The sequence below is a fragment of the Botryllus schlosseri genome, chromosome 3, assembly GCF_051294905.1.
Source record: "Botryllus schlosseri isolate E-star chromosome 3, Bs_hap1, whole genome shotgun sequence".
Lineage (NCBI taxonomy): Eukaryota > Metazoa > Chordata > Ascidiacea > Stolidobranchia > Styelidae > Botryllus > Botryllus schlosseri.
In genome coordinates, this window is record NC_137238.1 from 2,660,945 (window position 1) to 2,679,634 (window position 18,690).

The 18,690-nt window shown below is 40.3% G+C and overlaps 1 protein-coding gene across 2 annotated transcripts; it reads left to right on the forward strand.

The window, feature by feature from the left end:
• Positions 1 to 2,187: 2,187 nt before the first annotated feature.
• Positions 2,188 to 5,653, forward strand: LOC145435551 (uncharacterized). Of its 2 annotated transcripts, XM_080312824.1 has the most exons (4): positions 2,188 to 2,332; positions 2,403 to 2,570; positions 2,625 to 2,712; positions 5,565 to 5,653. In XM_080312824.1, exons 2-3 carry the CDS (start codon positions 2,410 to 2,412, stop codon positions 2,710 to 2,712), a joined length of 249 nt encoding a protein of 82 aa, XP_080168950.1. In that variant the 5' UTR covers positions 2,188 to 2,332; positions 2,403 to 2,409; the 3' UTR covers positions 5,565 to 5,653. The 2 variants fall into 2 exon arrangements, with proteins under 2 accessions (XP_080168950.1, XP_080168949.1); XM_080312823.1 differs by having other exon boundaries at positions 2,403 to 2,712.
• Positions 5,654 to 18,690: the final 13,037 nt, after the last annotated feature.

The following is an 18,690-nucleotide window of genomic DNA, read 5'->3' on the forward strand; positions in this document are numbered from 1 at the left end:
CTTTGATTTGGCAACCCGAGTCGGGGTGGAGTCAGATTTCGAAATCTCTCACTCATCTTTACACCTCACCGAAAGCAGGCGAGATCGCATCACGTATGATCTGACACAATTCACCCCCATTATAGCATTATAGGGTAAGTCCACTGATCCCCGATGAAGCGAGCTATCCCGATTAGTCACTGTACAACTGAATCTGACATCGTACTCGTAGTTTCCGAGTTCGAACGGCAAATGCGAGGCTCGAAGGGGTGACGCAGAAATTCTCTGACGGAAACACTCCGCCGAATCACTATATACTTAGTATGATATTGCAAATATGTTTGGGGGTGTTGGCATAACAAGCGTTGAGGATGTTTTACGGCACGGGCGAACACATGTCCACAGCGAAATTAGTCGCCCTCGAACGACAAGTGCGTGGTGAGCTCGTGATCGATATGTGTGTTACAGACGGACAAGGCATTAGTTCGCCAACAGATCTATTCTAGTTGTACATCATGTACAGCATATAAAATTAATATGCCGCGGTAAATTACATATCATTTACGGGCACCGGCATGATTACGCTTGACCAGACGTGAAGCAGTAAAAGAACCCATCATAAATACATTTGTTTGGTTGGGACTGTCTGTCCTATGAAGACGCTAGAACACGGTAAAGGTGTGGAACAGCAACAGTTGTTGCTTGCACTGCTAGGTAGGTAATACCGGAAGTTAACACGTTGATGCGAGCCAAATTGACAATCAGCTATTTATTTCATTCATAATGTTACTTTCTTCTAGTTAATCTATGTCGGGGCGCCTAATATACATTGCTAATACACGACATTCTTTCTGGTTCTCGATATGACTCGAAGTGACACGCATATTTATAACCATAACAGATCATTTCTCCTTACTATTTAAGTCGACAACAAAGCAAAAGATGGGCAAGTATAATAGTATGAGACAGATCACAAGCGTGACTTTGCACAGTCGAACGTATTGACACCAAAACCACGCACCGGGATCTCACAGATCAGGAAAACACTTTATCGACGTCACGACCGGCAATTATTCCTATGCCCCACCGTACATCAAATTGAGTCAAGCATGGAACGACAAGTCAACCAGGGGGTTTAATGGGCAATTATCCCCAAGCCCTGTCACGAAATTGGACCACGGGACGACAGGTCAGGGCGATTTGTCGGCAGGCAACTATCACCAAGCCCCGTCGTGTACGACCGAAGTCAGCTGTAGGTCGTGGAAAAATGCAGTAAAATTACAATGAATTATCGTAATTCATATCCCAAGTTAAGTGTCTGGCCAGAGTACAAAGGTCAATCGAGATTCTTGGTTTGTTCTTTTTCTCTCTAGCATCAATTATTCCTCCTTTTGATTGCCGCACACAAGGTCATAAAAGTATTGCTGCAAAATTGATAATGAGGTAATTCTTTAATTATATATTATACTGATAATCTTTGTTTGTTTATTAGAAATCTCGAATGGGGGCATTCCGCACATTTATATAACTACTTCCCTGCTATAGGTGATCACAGTCTATTCACTCAAATTAGCAACTACACTCTGATTTATAGTTGTGAACCAATCAAACGCTTCATGGCCTGTATTTTACGTTTGAGGATGAATGCGCCCAACTGGGCCCCTGTTTCAGTGAATAGGATGCTTCCGTCATGAAATAGTAAACTTTGGCAACTCGAATCCGACCGTATGGGATTCAAGTCTTGGGGCCACTAATATTTTCACATCACTGAATATTTAATCATTTGAAATGTGGAGTTCGATCTCAGTCACTTACCGCGAACGCTAATGTCACCGGGTGAGGTATGTCGTGGGTAGGCCTATCAATATTTGCAGAAATGCGTTGTGAAAATCCCCCTTTAGCAGCAATGCGTAGCAGCAATGCGTACATTTTTATCTCTAGCGGTTTGCTCGACTAATCAGCTAAAAGTAAACAAAATCAAGCATCTAATGATCGTGTAGCAGCCGCCACAATAATTTCAATTGCGGTGTACGCCCCTCTGATTACTTTGTTCAGAATATGATTCACGAATGAAGTACGACCATACGGTGTTAGCATTGAAGCCAATGCACGCTCGGTAATAGGCTTTCCTATGAAACTATTTAGAGAAAATATACAATGATGATCGTCGGAAATACTTTTGTTGGCATAATCTCGTTTAATATAGTAAAATATGATTAGCGCGATAACTCCGGGTGTTGCTGTGATGAAGTATGCTGTGGGAACAATTCCATCCAACATCTATATAAGGAGCTTCATATTTTAACCACTTCACATCAATCAAAAGCTACGATAGCACTGGAACGATACCAAAGTAAGAATATAGACTGCAAATTCAATACTTTGTTATGGTGATATGATAACACTCATCTCGTTTTCCGCAGCTTCCACATGCAGACTAAAACCACTCTGATACTTCTTGTCGTAATCGGGCTTGTCCTGCAGGCTGATGCCTTGTGGTGGGCAAGGAGGCGCCGCTATTACGTCAGGAGAAGGCGTTACGACCAGGAGCGTGGCTACTACGATATGGAAGAAGACGAATCGAAGGGTTACTACGGAATGAATGAAGACGAATCCAAAGGATACTACGACGAATCGAAACTTTTCTACGGAATGGATGAAGACGAATCCAAAGGATACTATGACGAATCCAAGGGATACTATGATGGAGCTAAAGGCTACTACGAAGAATAAGTGAGTATAGTTATCACAGTGACTGCTTGCTATATTCCTCAATATTACCTATCAATTGTAATAGTGAGCATGGGGACTTATTTTACGTAACCTACCATCAACGTTCGATATAGTGTCAATAAGGATTCGATCTTCCACTTGACCTACATTTTATGAAACAGTGGATGATAAATTAATCAAACTAAGTGACAAACGCCATAACTTAAGTTTAGAGTAGTCGTAGAAACAATAGATTTTCACATTTCCACCCACCATTGATTATTTCACCGAGATCGGAAAATTATTCTTCGAATTTATTACTATTGTCGGGACCATTCTCATGAACTCGAGTACATTATTTTTTATTGACACCTGTGATACATATGACCGCCATCAATTTTCGGTCGGAAAATGCATAATTTCTAGCGAATCAAAACTGAGTCCATATGAATTATGCCTATTTATTATGGTTTGCAAGATGTAAATTTATGTATGAGTCGGTTCAGAATGACAGAGTATCAACCAGTGATGAGCACCGGAGCGGAGTCGGAGTGGAGTCGGAGCGGAGTTTTGCCAATTTTGTGATACCCGGAGTGGAGTCGGAGTTTACAACAGATATTTTTCCGGAGTTTTACGGAGTATTGTTAGTTTTGCCCCCGATATCTTTCGATAGCTTTGACCAGAAGACACTATTGATTACAAACCAAAACACAGACAGTTGACACCTTGTAAAGTTGTAATATGACCGGTAACATGCAAAAATGATTGACAAGTGCATAAAAATCAGCCATCTGCACTGCAATTGGGGACTGGAGAGTAACCTAGTGATCTAGCAAGGCATTTCCGCTGAGCAGTGTCTGTAGTTCACAAACTTGAAGACACCCAATATCGTTCGCAGCGCATCATTTTCTCCCTGCAATGAGATGCCGTCTTTGAATCCACTGCTGAATGTCACCATATTAGGAGATAAGATAGATCTTCCACGTTGCTGTCATTGCAGTCTTCTATAGTCACATCATATTCCTCCTTGCGTATTTGTTTCGTGACTAATTTTCATGCTACCCCAGTAATTGTGCGAAACATTTACAATCAGCAACATACAGCGGGGCTTCCCTATGGTACAGCCTTTGGCTACCCTGATTCTTCCAGCAAGTTGATGATCATAACGTAATATATCCCATTATCCTGATGACATTCAATATAGTAATAGGTCCATTTTGTGAAAATGTATTCCCAACGTTGGTATCAGTTGAAACAAGATAATATCCGATACCACTTTTGTGATAACTGTTCGCAACTTTCATCGTACTTGCAATTTGCAGTGAGAGATATCGATAATAAGTGTTACATCAATATTACCTTTATATCTGTGAGAAATATACATACAACAAGCAAGTATCTGGATGGAAACAATAATAACTTATGCAATGTGTTACATGATTTAATGACATTGCGACGAATTTTCGCTAGTAAGATCCGCTCACAGAGGCATACCAGCATCTAAGCCCGCTTTAAAGATTTCAACAATACATAAATCACTAAGGTAAGCTGATCTTACCCTGTAAAAACAGAATATTCCGAATTTCTGAACAGCCACACTAAATAACTACAACCGTCTGCTTTGCTCTGCTCGCATCAACTCAACTACGCTTCCTTCAATATTGATTGACGTAGTCAGTCATCCAGAACTCTTCTGAATTTTCGTCATGTAATGTTTGGTTTGATTGAGAAATGACTTTGATGTGATATGAAAAATCAGCACCACAATCAAGTTTCTGCTGCTGGTCTGTCTCAGACTCCAAATTCCAGATATCATGTATCAGCTTCAAAATTGGAAGTCACTAGTCATTTAGTCAACTTCAAGGAGCGTCGATCTGTGCGTCAGTGATGCATCATGTATGTTTAGTGCAGTGCAGTTCCATCAACTGTTTCATGGCGATGCGGAACTTAATTTACTGAAACCTGTGATGTGATCGTCGATTTCAGTGGTGTTAGTGGTAGTTAGTTCGAACTGACTGGTCTTCCTTCGTCGTCTTAATATAATGGCTGAAGCACCGTCGACGTCAAGTGGGTTACTCACTAAGACGCAGAAAAAGAGTGACGTGTGGAAGGATTTCACTCTGATGCTGCATGATAATAACGGCCAGTATACCGGGTTTGCGAGATGTCAAAATTGCAATGTTCAGCTAAAGCATCACAAGTTGACAAGTGGTACGTCGCATCTTCGAAGACAAAATCGAAGCTTGTAAGAAGAATTGATCGCAGTTGAAATGCAAGTAAGCGAGTAATCAAAGGAGAAGGTGATCATGGGGAACACTGATCGCCGGGTGGAGAATACCGAAGAAGTGTCGGTTTGCCGTGGTGTTGTGCAGAAGACGTTTTGCCATCCAGATTTACGGTGAAACGTAAGTTCGATGAGGAGGCTTCGTCTTTGAAGCAGAAGCTGTCAGAGGAACTAAGAGTTGCTATCAAGTGTTATGGGCTGGCTGGCATCACCACAGATATGTGGACCGATCTAAAGGGTCGCAGTTCTATTAGCTTGACCGTCCATTTTGTTGGAGAGAACTTGACTCTCAGAAGTAATGTTGCGACTGTTCGGCAATTCACGGATACTAAAAAAACTGGTATGAATATCAGACAGGCTATCGAAAACATCGATTGGGATTCTTCGACAATGGTCTGAATATATTTCGGGGACTGGACAAGATTCTTCGGGTTATCTCGGAGTCTGGGATTGAGATCCCCGGAGTCGGAGGGATTTTGCCTCAGAGACCAAAGTTGTCGGAGGGACTCGGAGTCTCGAAAAGCAGACTCCGCTCATCACTGGTATCAACATGAGTATTACTGATCACTGATCTTTTGAAAATATTCAGATCCTCAAGAGCAAAGTCAATATCAAAGTGAAAATCTACGCACATATAAAATGAGTGTACTATAAAAATATATCTCAATCAGTATTGCAGAGTATCGTGTCTGCTTTCGGACAAGAATGCTAAGCAATGCTAAGGGAAATAATGCTGAGTATAGTACATGAAACAATGGTGGTACTATAATAGCATGTTTCTATCAGAAATGGAGATTTATGTTAGGAAATGCCTATGCAACATTATAAACGCTTGTTCTCAATGTCGAGTTTTCACGTTGTTGTTCATCAGCAGTATATTGCGTCGAAGCGGAATTCCGAGATTGCGAAACATTACACACTCGCACTCGGTACAAATTTTTTCGTAATATGTATAGAAATGTAGATAATGACGACGGCGAAACGCCAACGGCAAAACCTCGTATGCAAGTTACGTGGTGCGCAGGGCCGTAACAGCACTTCGTCAGCCCCCCCCCAAAACGTTGGTCTTGGTCCCCCCCCCCCATGTGGTGATAAATAGAACGTCTGGGTGGCTCCGCCCCCTAGACCCCCCTTAAGCTATGAGCTGTTTACCGCTACTTGTTGTCTACATTGGGTGTCCGTTTACTGCGTCAGCTTTTCTCGTCTAAACGCGCGAGCCGCAAGAAAATTATATAGTTCATGACTGAATCGGTCAATATGATCGGGAATTGCATATATATCGCTATCAATTTCTATCCTCTCTCTGCTCACGTAATCTGATTTACCAGGAGAGATGAGTGAGGTATGTTTGAAAAGGTAGGACCCCTCAATATTAATTAAACATCTCCGGGTGTATACCGGTTGGCAGGAACAAAACAGCATTTCGCCAAGCCCCCCTCCCCACACACAAATAAAAAATAAATAAAAGGCTTGAATCTTGGGCTCCCATAGGGTGATAAACTGACCCCCCATCACGTTGTTCGCTTTTGTCACGAAATAACAATGGTACTGTCTTGTGAGCCATCGCGAAGCGCAAAATTTTCGATAATTCATGATAAAATCGGTCAATAAGATCGGGTATTGCATATATATTGCTATCAATTTCTCGTCCTCTCTGAACACGTAATCAGATTTACCGGTAGAGCTGAGCGTGGTGTCTTTGAAACTGTAGAGGCCGTAAATAATAATTGAACATCTTTGGGCGGGCGAACCTGTTGGTATGACTTCGTTACATGATGTTATTTTGTGATCTTCTGTCTCCTATATCAGAAAATATAGAATCGCCCAAACGTACTGAAGTAAAAGATCACACGATTTCAGATTGGTATTTCGTCACTGGCATATAATTTTTCCCTGCAGGATGATATTTGTCTTGTGATGTTCAGACTGCCAAGACAGGAACATTCGGCGCCAGTCATTTCGGCAATTATGGACCATTAAACCTATATGTATTTTGTATATATAACGAAGTTTTCGGTCAGCATAAGGGCAGTCTTTGTCGGCCAAGGTTGTCTCGCTGCCGATCGTTCTGCCACACTTCTCGGAGTCGCATGTTACATGGCCTAAAACTTTATATGTGTTGGTGCGTCGTGGCGCGGTAATGGTGAACGCCGATATGCTCATTTTTATAAATCTTGCGTATTTTTTTCTTGGGGAAAAAGTACCCAATAATCAAGATACCTGACAACTTAGAATCGCGCAAAGCGATTGCATAAATTTTCAGAAAATACTCTATAATTTATGCTAATTCACGAAATAATTTTTGGCCCCTTCGAGCTCGGCCCCGCTCAATTGGGGGTTTGGGGTACGGCAGTTACGGCCCTGGTTGTGCGTTAAGACCAGAAGGCATATATGGGTTCTCTCGCTGCTAATAACATATCACTGAACATCCCTGCTGTAGTATTGCGTAGTACAGATATTGCAGGCTAGCGATTTGTCAGGAATGCGACGCTATCATGCCTAAGCTTATATTCAGTCAGGTAAGGTGCCGTAGCCGATTGCTAAATACATAAGCATACCAGTTACAGACATATTCAATTTATCTCAGCAGGTGGAATGCGCTCAGTTGCAATTTGGAATTGATTTTCCAATTCTGGCGAAGGGTCCTTTAAATAAATATATTTTGACGACCATACCGACCATGACTATACCGAACGGTGATTCGCAGCAGCTACACTCAGAATATGCAGGTCTTGCGGAAAAGTTGCGATACATTTCGAAACTGTTTTCGTGGGTACAGAGAGAGTACATAGTGTTACTGCTCATAACTTGGGAGAAACATTTTAAGTTTTCCCCAAATTCCACGACCGATCTGGCAAACTGAAACCCCGTTGATGAAGGTTAATATATATTTGAAAAAAAATCCGCTCGGGCCAGTGGTTTCTAACAGGGCTATATCCCCCCTCCCCAGAGGAAGATTTTGATAAACATGGGGCGATTGAGAGGCGAGAACGTACGGAGGGGGCGATAGGGAACGAAAATGTTCGAATGTTCAGTCATTTAAACTTAACTACCTGCGAACCGGATACCAGTACAATATACGTTATAAAGGGGTTATTCTGGTACTGCCGCAAAGGTTACTCGTCACAAACTATCCTCCGATACCGGGATCGCCGCGGAAAGTCGGACTTTTTTTAGTCTATTTATCGGCGATCCGAGGTAGCTCTATAAATATCCCGTTTATATGTCGCCTTTCTCGAATCCGAAAATATGGCGGGCCATAAATATTTGCCGAGCTTGATAAGGGAGCGATGAGTGAAAAGGATTAAGAACCACTAGTGACTAGTGGTTCCCAACCAGGGGGAATTCCGCCATTAGTGGGAATTTGGCAATTTTAGGGGGGAATTCTGCTATAGAATTGTATCGGATTTCCCAAATTGTTCATGACCGGACTGTCAAGTAGACAACTAGTTATTTCCGAACGTATTCTCCTTATAGCTGTTTTTTTTGTTTCTGGAAGTATGTTTAAATGCTGTTTGAAATCTCCTTTTTACATACAAATTCCCACTTGTTTTTTAAACTAGTTCTAATGCGCTGCAGTTCGCGAGACAATTTTGCAGGCCAGCGACGGCCTCTCAACCAAATATATCCTAAGCGAGCAAATGGCGTGCCGAATTTATGACAAAGCCTCTGATGAAAGAATTTATCTTATATTTTCAAGTCAACATTTTCGGATAATGACAAAATATTCCAACGTCATCGATTCAGGTCGAAGACATTGCTAGTTAACTTGCTTTGTTTTTAATGAGCAGCTATCCGATCGAAAAAGACATGTTAAACTTGGTGCAGTGTTGTCAAAACGGAATGGGTGTCCTAAATTTCAATGAGCTTCAGCAGGAAATCTGATCACGTGTATGCTATATATCTGGACTGTAACCAAGTCACGAGGCTCCGAGTCACAAGTCAATCTCACTGTCATAATTTCAACTCGGGTCAAGTCGAGTCATTTTCAATTCACCACTGAGTCAAGTCTGAGTCCATTTCATCGAGCAAAGTCTCGAGTCCGAGTCATGGTATTATGACTCGAGTACCAGTCCAAGTCATTGTGTTGGCTGCTCAGTTTCCGGTTGAAGTCTTGTTAAGCCCACTTTTTATAGCTCTGTTTGGTGATATTGAATGGTTTGGATTTATAATATACTAATTTCCCCCACTTTGAGCAGTTTCTGGTTGCATTTCCAAGTACCAGGACCAACAGACGAATTCCAGTAGGGTGGTCACTTTACTGTTCTTCGAAATTACAATGAAATGTCGGTGTTGGCCGCCTGAGTATCGCGTCATATGACTTAGTTCGAGTGATGCGTAATGACTCGAGTCAAGTCGAATCATCAGGAAATTGCGACTCGAGTCATTACAACCCTAAGCAGCATGCAACTAATGGCATGAATAAAATCAATTGGCCCACCCAAAGATGCATCATTATTCATCACTTGCCCTAAATTTTTGAAAACACTACCCCCATCAACTCTACCGGTGAATCTGATCACATGAGCTGGGAAAGGATAAATATTTGATAGTAATATGTACGTACAATTACTAATTTTCATGACGATCCACGCGTTCATGACGAGTACCGGTGAGTATTCGTAAAATGATCCCTCGCGATTTCGGCGCGTATAGTAAGTTTATATGAAAATTAATTTAGTCCGGAAATGGACATGGACAGTTTTACTGCGGTATTTGGTATACAGTTATGTCATCATGGCTATGCCGTGGAATGCGGCCGTTGGTTAGCAAAAAGGTTGTCAACCCCTGCTGTACTTGATCACAATCTATTCACTCAAATTAGCAACTGCACTCTAAATTAACAATTGTCAACCAATCGAACGCTTGATGGCCTATATTTTACGTCTGAGGTGAATGAGTCCAAAAATAATATTTCTGATGCCCCTGTTTCAATGAATAGGATGGTTCCGTGTAACAGTAAACCCTGGCACCTCGCATCCGACTGTATGGTGTTCAAGTCTTGGAGCCACCGAAATTGTCACATCACTCAATATTTATTCCTTCGAAATGTGGAGTTCGATCTCAGTCGCTTACCGTGAACGCAATAGTTACCGGGCGAGGGTACTAATATTTGCAGAAATGCATTGTGACAATTCCCCAGCAACGCAGCAACGCGTAAACGTATATCTCTGTGTAGCAGTATGCTCGACAAATCAGGTAAAAGTAAACAAAATAAGGCATCTTATGATGCTGAAGCAGGCGCCACAGTAATATCAATTACGATACGCTTACTTTTGATTCCTTTGTCCTTTACATCGGAAACTGGGGAAGCGAGTGGCGCAATTGGTTAAACGCTGCAGCACCAATGGGCTGCTAAGTATAATCGGTAGCCTAATTGCTAGATTGCGAAACGGTAGTTTCAAAGGTTATGAGGACCATACTTACCGTGATTAAATATTTGATATAGGCGACAATGCGGTATGAACGTAACCACGCAACCCGTGATACTTTCGTTAAAGCATATTTGTCACTCCATATGTACAGTGCGCAAAGCGCAACGACAATTCCGGGTGTTACAGGACTTCTATGAAAATTAAATGTTGGTACGACGTGAAAACATCCCCGAAATTCCTTAGGCTATCTTTCTTGTTGGGGGATTAAACTACTTCTACTTGACAAACTGAAAATAGCGAAAAGGAAGTAAGTAGTTCACAAAATATTACAAAGTAGAAGTAGAACTAGCGAAAATAAGATCTACGTGAGTAATTACCAGAAGTAGAGGAAAACTACTTGAGTACTTCGAAAAAGTATAAGTACTGCGTTACTGACCACCTCTGCTGTTGTCAGTCAATCATTTTACAGCTCAAAGAGAAGATAGATGCAAGGAATGACTTACAGATAGAAGTAGATAGAATACGTTCAATGCTATAAGGCATGGTAAACAGACTAAACACCACGACTTTTTTGGAAGTTGGCCGATTCTGAACGGCCTAAATGCAGGCTGGCATGAAGAGGCAACGTGATACATATGGGCCATGAGTCATCATTAGTGGAGATACGGGGTTCACTATTATCGCTGCGTATTGCGGACACGAATATGAGATGATATATTTATCTTAGCACTCAGCAGAATGCCGCAAACTGCAAGTTTTACTAGGAGCATTAGGCTACATTGAGTCATATTGACTATATATGTATAGTAGGATTGTTCAGAATTGGTCGACTTTCAGAAATTCCTTGTTTTTCAGTCCGTTTCCCTTGCCCTATGCCTTAAAAATGTGCTCTAGCTACTTTTGTCTGTAACTCATCCCTTGCATCTGCGCACATGTTGAGCTGGAAGAAAATCGCCTGAAAATGGGGGATTCCCCTAAATTTTGAGTGCCGCCACTTTACGTAGCTTAAACTAAACTGACATATATGTCAGGGTTTAAGCAGCTGTTGTGGTTTGGGGTGATGCAAAACCTCACTGTATATATTTTTCTGTGTTCAGGACACCATTTTCATATTTCGAAATATCAACCCATCAATCATATTGGTATTGGATTTTTGTCAAATTAAGCCATTTTTTTGTTATGTTGTTTCGCTTCGTTGTCCATTTCCCCGTTATGTTATGTTCATTTATTAATAAGATATTTACAACGTCTCTGGCCGATTGCATTGTGCATTTACAGTTGTATTCTTTTGCATGGTGAATTGTGCAAAATCATGCTCAGTTTTAGGTAAGTTTGAGGATTTCCAAGGCAATGTGCAACCTGAAAATGGTGTCCTGAACTCGGAAAAATATCGAGAGTGAGGTTTTGCATCACCTCAAACCACAACAGCTGCTTAAAATCTGGCATATATTGCATTTTAGTTGGCTAAGTAGAATCGTGGCCTTCAAATTTTAGGGGAATCCCCCATTTTCAGCCGATATTCTTCCAGCTTCACATGCACACAGGTGCACGGGATGGGTTACAGAAAAAGTAGCTAGAATATGTTTTTAAACCATAAGGCATGGGAAGCGGACTGAAAACCATGACTTTTTGAAAGTCGGTCAATTCTGAACAACCCTATTGAATACGTCCTGGGATGCATCAATACGAATCAAGCTCTCCGCACCTTCCGCAGAGTTCCATTTGCAGCTTTTGACAGTCCATGCGAGCGAATTAAGACTGTTTTCAAGACTACGTACTTACTTGAGTACATTTAAAGTCAGTCAATTCTCCTTCTACTTCAAGTAGTTTGAAGTGGCTTATGGTAGAAGTATTTCTACTCGTACTTGGGTAGATTTTTTCGTCGCTACTTCTACTTCTACTTGAGTAGCTTTCTTGACTACTTTGACCACCTCTGATTATTGCGTATTCAATAGCTCAAACAACAAGCACTTGGAATTGTTATGCAAATGAATTTAAAAAGTATAAAAGTAACTGTTGATACAAGCGGATTGCCTGGGTTTAGCGACAGAAAGGGTCATGCTCTTAGTACACTGTCTTTTGTAAAGTTTTGTGGTTGGAGAGACACTTAGCCTGGGAAGTGCCATGCAGAGCAATATTTGTTACGAAACATTGAAGTTGATTGTATGACACAGTAGCACAAACAAATTATTGGAATTGACCGGCTTAGAAGAAGTAAGATAGCCAGCAAACAATGAAATGAGGACTAAAAATATAACCGATTGGAAGTATCACTGCAATGGATTACTAAAGTTGGATCCAAATAGAAGAGTACATAAATATATCACTTGGAAAAATATAATCAGCAATGAGAAAATATATACATATTTTGTACAGCACATCAAAATATACCTATTTATTTGACTCAACTATGTCAAAATTGCATACCTGTGTAGGAGTTCATGAAATATAGTGCTGAAGATAGCAAAAATATGTCCTTAGCCTAAAATTAAGAATTGATGCATATTCGGTACAGCACATCAAAATATACCTATTTATTTGACTCAACTATATCAAAATTGCATACCTGTGTAGGAGTTCATGAAATATAGTGCTGAAGATAGCAAAAATATGTCCTTAGCCTAAAATTAAGAATTGATGCATATTCGGTACAGCACATCAAAATATACCTATTTATTTTACTCAACTATATCAATATTGCATACCTGTGTAGGAGTTCATGAAATATAGTGCTGAAGATAGCAAAAATATGTCCTTAGCCTAAAATTAAGAATTGATGCATATTCGGTACAGCACATCAAAATATACCTATTTATTTTACTCAACTATGTCAAAATTGCATACCTGTGTAGGAGTTCATGAAATATAGTGCTGAAGATAGCAAAAATATGTCATTAGCCTAAAATTAAGAATTGATGCATATTCGGTACAGCACATCAAAATATACCTATTTATTTGACTCAACTATATCAAAATTGCATACCTGTGTAGGAGTTCATGAAATATAGCGCTGAAGATAGCAAAAATATGTCCTTAGCCTAAAATTAAGAATTGATGCATATTCGGTACAGCACATCAAAATATACCTATTTATTTTACTCAACTATGTCAAAATTGCATACCTGTGTAGGAGTTCATGAAATATAGTGCTGAAGATAGCAAAAATATGTCCTTAGCCTAAAATTAGGAATTGATGCATATTCGGTACAGCACATCAAAATATACCTATTTATTTGACTCAACTATATCAAAATTGCATACCTGTGTAGGAGTTCATGAAATATAGTGCTGAAGATGGCAAAAATATGTCCTTAGCCTAAAATTAAGAATTGATGCATATTCGGTACAGCACATCAAAATATCCCTATTTAATCGATCAAACTATCAGCACTATAATTTTAATAAATTTTGAAATAAATGAATTCTAACAGCGCAAAAGTATAATTTAATGGATGGTCACCGCATGAATTTAGTGACAAAGTTTCAAGTGTGAGTATACTGCTTATTCCACAATTTCTTAGACTGGACAGATACTCAGCCAGCCAGCCTGACAGGCGTCTGGCCCAGCAATATTGGGTATTAGAAGAAAACATTGAGGTGGCTTCTGTGGCTCCTTTGACGGAGTAACCAAAAATAAATCATTGGAAATGACAGTGTAATAAACCACACAACTCGTGTGACATGAGGGGTCGCTTAGGATTAGGATTAGGATTGGAATATACAAAATTTCTAGATTAAGAATTGGATTAGGATTTGAAGCTTCGGATTCGGATTGGATTAGGACATAGAAATTTCAAATCCGCTCATCTCTGATACACAGATGTTCTCAAATACTTTGGTCCATGAAACCCAAAATTAATTGCTTTGAGGTCTTGCAATGCAACCCAATAAATTTCTATCATGACATACCAAGTTGGCAATAAGAACATTTGAACACGCAAGATTTATAGAAATGGGTACATCGGCGTTATCCATTACGGGGCCATGATGCACCAAGACATATAAAGTTTTAGGCCATGTAACATGCGACTCCAAGAAGTGTGGCAGAACGATCGACAGCGAGAAAACCTTGGCCGAAAAGGACTGCCCTTATGCTGACCGAAAACTTCGTTGTATATACAAAATACATATATAGGTTTAATTAGGCGCCTGAATGACTGGCGTCGAATGTTCCTGTTTTGGCAATCTGAACCTCACAAGACAGGAAAAATTTATATGCCAGTGAAGAAATACCAATTCGAAATCGTGTGCGTCTTTTAGTTTAGAGCCTACGTTTGGGCGTTTCTATATTCTGATATAGCAGATTGGAGGTGACGAAATAACATCATGTTACGGAGTCATACCAACGGGCCCTACAGTTTCCATAACACCTCACTCAGCTCTACCTGTAAATCTGATTACGTGAGCAGAGAGGAGAAGAAATTGATAGCAATATATATACAGGCAATTCTCGATCTTATTGACCGATTTCATCATGAAGTATCGAGAATTTTCAAGCTTCACGCTGGCTCATGCACTAAACAGTACGACTAAGTACGTGGCAAAAGCGAACAACGTGATTTTGGTAGGTTTATCACCCTATGGAAGCCCAAGACCCAAGTTTTTTGGGGGGGCGTGACGAAGTGCTGTTTCGTTCCTGCCAACGGGTATACGCCCGAAGATGTTAAATTGTTATTGAAGGGTCCTACCTATTCAAACACACCTCACTCAGCTCTACCTGTAAATCTGATAACGTGAGCAGAGAGAAGATAAAAATTGATATCAATATGTATACAATTCCCGATCATATTGACCGAATCAATCATGAATTATAGAAATTCTTCGCGCCTGACGCGTGCAGCCGAGAAAAGCTAACTCAGCTAACGGTTCCAATGTAGATGATAACTGATAAGTAGCGATAAACAGCGCATTAGCTGAGGGGGGTCTGGGGGCGAAGCCCCCCATAAGTCCGGTTTATCATCATATGGGGGCTCAAGAGCAACGTTTGGGGGGGGGCTGACGAAGTGCTGTTACGGCCCTGCATTTTCATATTCTAAGAACAAGTAGTTTCCTCTTGACGATTATATTCTTACAAAAATTATTTCCATTTTTGATAGTATACTGATTAGATTTTGCTAGAATGTCTGATGCCTGAATGCCTGAACTCAAATTCTACGCCAGACTCTCCCTGAGTTGTCGTCTTGGAATATCCAATTAAATTTTGTCCCATTAAAGCTGCACTTATGAATGGAAGTGTCTGCACGTCTGGTACAGGACGAATAATTTCTCAGGCTATTCGTCCGGCACTGCCAGATAAATGTTAGTACTGTATCCATGAATAAGAATACCATATAGAGCAGGCCTGGGCAAAGTGCGGCCCGCGAAACCATTCTGTGCGTCCCGCGTAAGGTTGCCTGGAATTCATAACAGCAAACCTGCTTTTTGAATGTTGAAGAGTAGACTGAAACCATAGACTGTATCAATTAAACAAGAAATTCGTTTTTTCTTAAGCCTGTTCAGTGTTCATTAGTATGCCGCTATTACGCTGCCTATACCGCGCATGCGTAATCCAGATTCAAAATAATGGCAATGTGGCAAAGTATGAGTAACATTGAAATTCACTATTTCGATATAGTTTAGGTCAAACCTTCTTTGCTGACATTGTCCCATTACGCATTATACGATACATGTTTCAAATTGTTACGTGAGGCGTTTCCAAATCACTAATTCGAAAATCAAGTCAATCAGTGCTCGCGATTACTATATGACTCATCATATCTATCACCCATAAAAGATGAACAGTGAACAGGCATGTCAAAAAAATAAAGCCGAAAGCTGAAATTCAAAGAAGGTTTCGGGCACCAAATATTTGTATACTGGTCTTTAGGGGTGAAACGGTCCTTTTAGTTTTTTTCCGAACATGGTGCCGAGATTAGTTATTATTTTTATTTATTTATTTGTTGGTTATCATTTTTATTTATTTATTTTTTAGGAATTTTAATTATGCCAAAACACGAAACACTCGGTCAAGGGAGGGTGAATTTCAGAAAATCTGCAAACTTTGCTGAACATCAAGGCTATTTGAGCTACACACTGCTCGGAATGAAGCAACCAAGACAATTGCTTTGTACTATCCCATATACATTTCCGTGCAGTGGTTCTCGAACTGGGGGCGTGAATGCATCTGAAGGGAGGCGCGAAGCTGAAGTTGAATGAAAAATTTTTGCGTGCTCAGTGCGATTTCTCATAGACAACCATAACCTTCCATGCCATCACACTATCCGTCGGGATTGCTAGCATGCTGGTTGCTCTTCTTAATATGTTTTTTGATATCATGATAGGGGGGGGGGGGGTTGGACGCGAAATTTTTCAATATCATAACGGGAACGTGTCTAAAAAAGGTTTGAGAACCACTGTTTTAGTGTATTAATAGAATAACGGGGACAGTTGTTTAAAGAGAATTAAAATGTATCATGTTCAACATTGTTTCGAATCATGACGGCAAATAGATATTTTTTAAAATTTACCGCCGCTTTCTCGTTACCTAACATCAACACATTCACTGAGCAGCATTTATTAACAATTAACAGCATTGTTGCGTCCCAATGCCAATCTCCATAACAATGAAAATTCGAGGCTGATTGTGGGAGTTCCAGGGACACGAGCGGAATAAAATTTATATCTCCGTAATCAGTGCAGAGTTAGCTTTCGATTGATACCCGTTTTACCAAATTTATTGCTCGTCAAGCCGGTCAAAAATGACCGTCAAATTGCCTGTAGCCAAATGGAAATTGTGACGTGTTACAATTTCACTGAGGCTAGAGATTTGGCTGTGTCGACACCATATAGGACACTATGCTAAGAGGTCAAGAATCCGGGTGATTTTTTGGCAACCGGATTGGATCCGGATTACAAATTTTACTGTTTTGCCGGATCCGGATCAGGACAGGATTTCTATTTTGACAAAAACCTGATCAGAATCATGTCCAACATATTTAGATTCAGACAACGTAAAACCCATCTTCTCGGAGGTAATAAACCATATTTTTTACATGAAAAAGTCGGATAATATGAATTTTTCGCTTAGGAAATTTCAACGGCAGAATCGTCTTGAGTTGCTCATTCGTCACATCTTGATATCATTTGGGGTTCTTTCCCAATTCATAATGTCAGAGATTTCAGAATTGATTGCTCGAAGTGACGTTGTAAATGCTGATGAAAATACCGTCACAAAGACGAAAAGTGATGTTTGAAGACAGTTCAGACACTTGGTACACAAGCAAGATGGGAAATATGCTGAGTATGTTATGTGCTGCCAATATCATCTCAAACTTTATCTGATTTCAAACTTTAACTGATTAGCTCGAGTACTATATTAAGAGTCTTTTGAGTGACTCAGAGTTTGGAGATGGCATCGGCTTACTGAAGTATTGGACGAATCCCAGTACAATTGGCATGTATACAAATCTCAGTATAGACTTGCTGTTGGGGAAATCAGAATCAGCATTCAATCGGTATCAGTAAGTGCATCTAGTGAAAGGGTATTCAATTCGTGTGGAATACTATTGACAAAAAACGATCCTTCCTCTCAGCTGGCGGCTTAGATGCTTTATTTGTGTTATAAAGTGATGGTGAGGATGTTTTCAAGTGAGGTTAGGCTGATTGTGCCATCATTTTTTTTCAGTCTGTATCTTAACGATTACCATGTTGCAGCACTTGAATACAATTTAAGTTATAGATTGTCTGTTTGCAGTATGTAAACTACTATTATTTTGTAAGTTCATCCTGCCTTCAGCTTCTGTTGATGTTTTCTTTTTCAGAAATCACCACATGGTAATATAATATTTAGCGCTGCTCATAGTAACATGGATCATGAAGCAATTTTTGAAAACAGGATTATTTTTGGACTCGGATAATGAAATATGCGATTGCAACAGGATCAGGATTGGATGAGGATTATGATATCATGAAACAGGATTGGATCAGGATCCTAAAAAACCATGATCCGTACATCTCTAATCTGAGTAGGTCGGTGCTGTCGATTTCCGAAAGAATGCGCCTTCTACGACCGCAGTCGATGTGACCACATGTATTCATAAATCTGACGTTTGTGCACAGAGAGAGTTAATATATTTGAGATTTGCTCAATCAGTGTCCCATAGTCCATAACGATCATATCTATCCTCACCGCCCCCCGCGATCTCCTAATTAGTAGCTCTTGCCCCCTTGGCGGGGGCAAACGCACGTAAGGGGCGCTGGCGCCCACTTTGGGAACCATTGCTGTAGTGTGTCGATCACTCTAAAAGTGCGACACTTGAAAATTATTCCAGTTATATGTCGTATTTCGTGTCGAGTGATGTC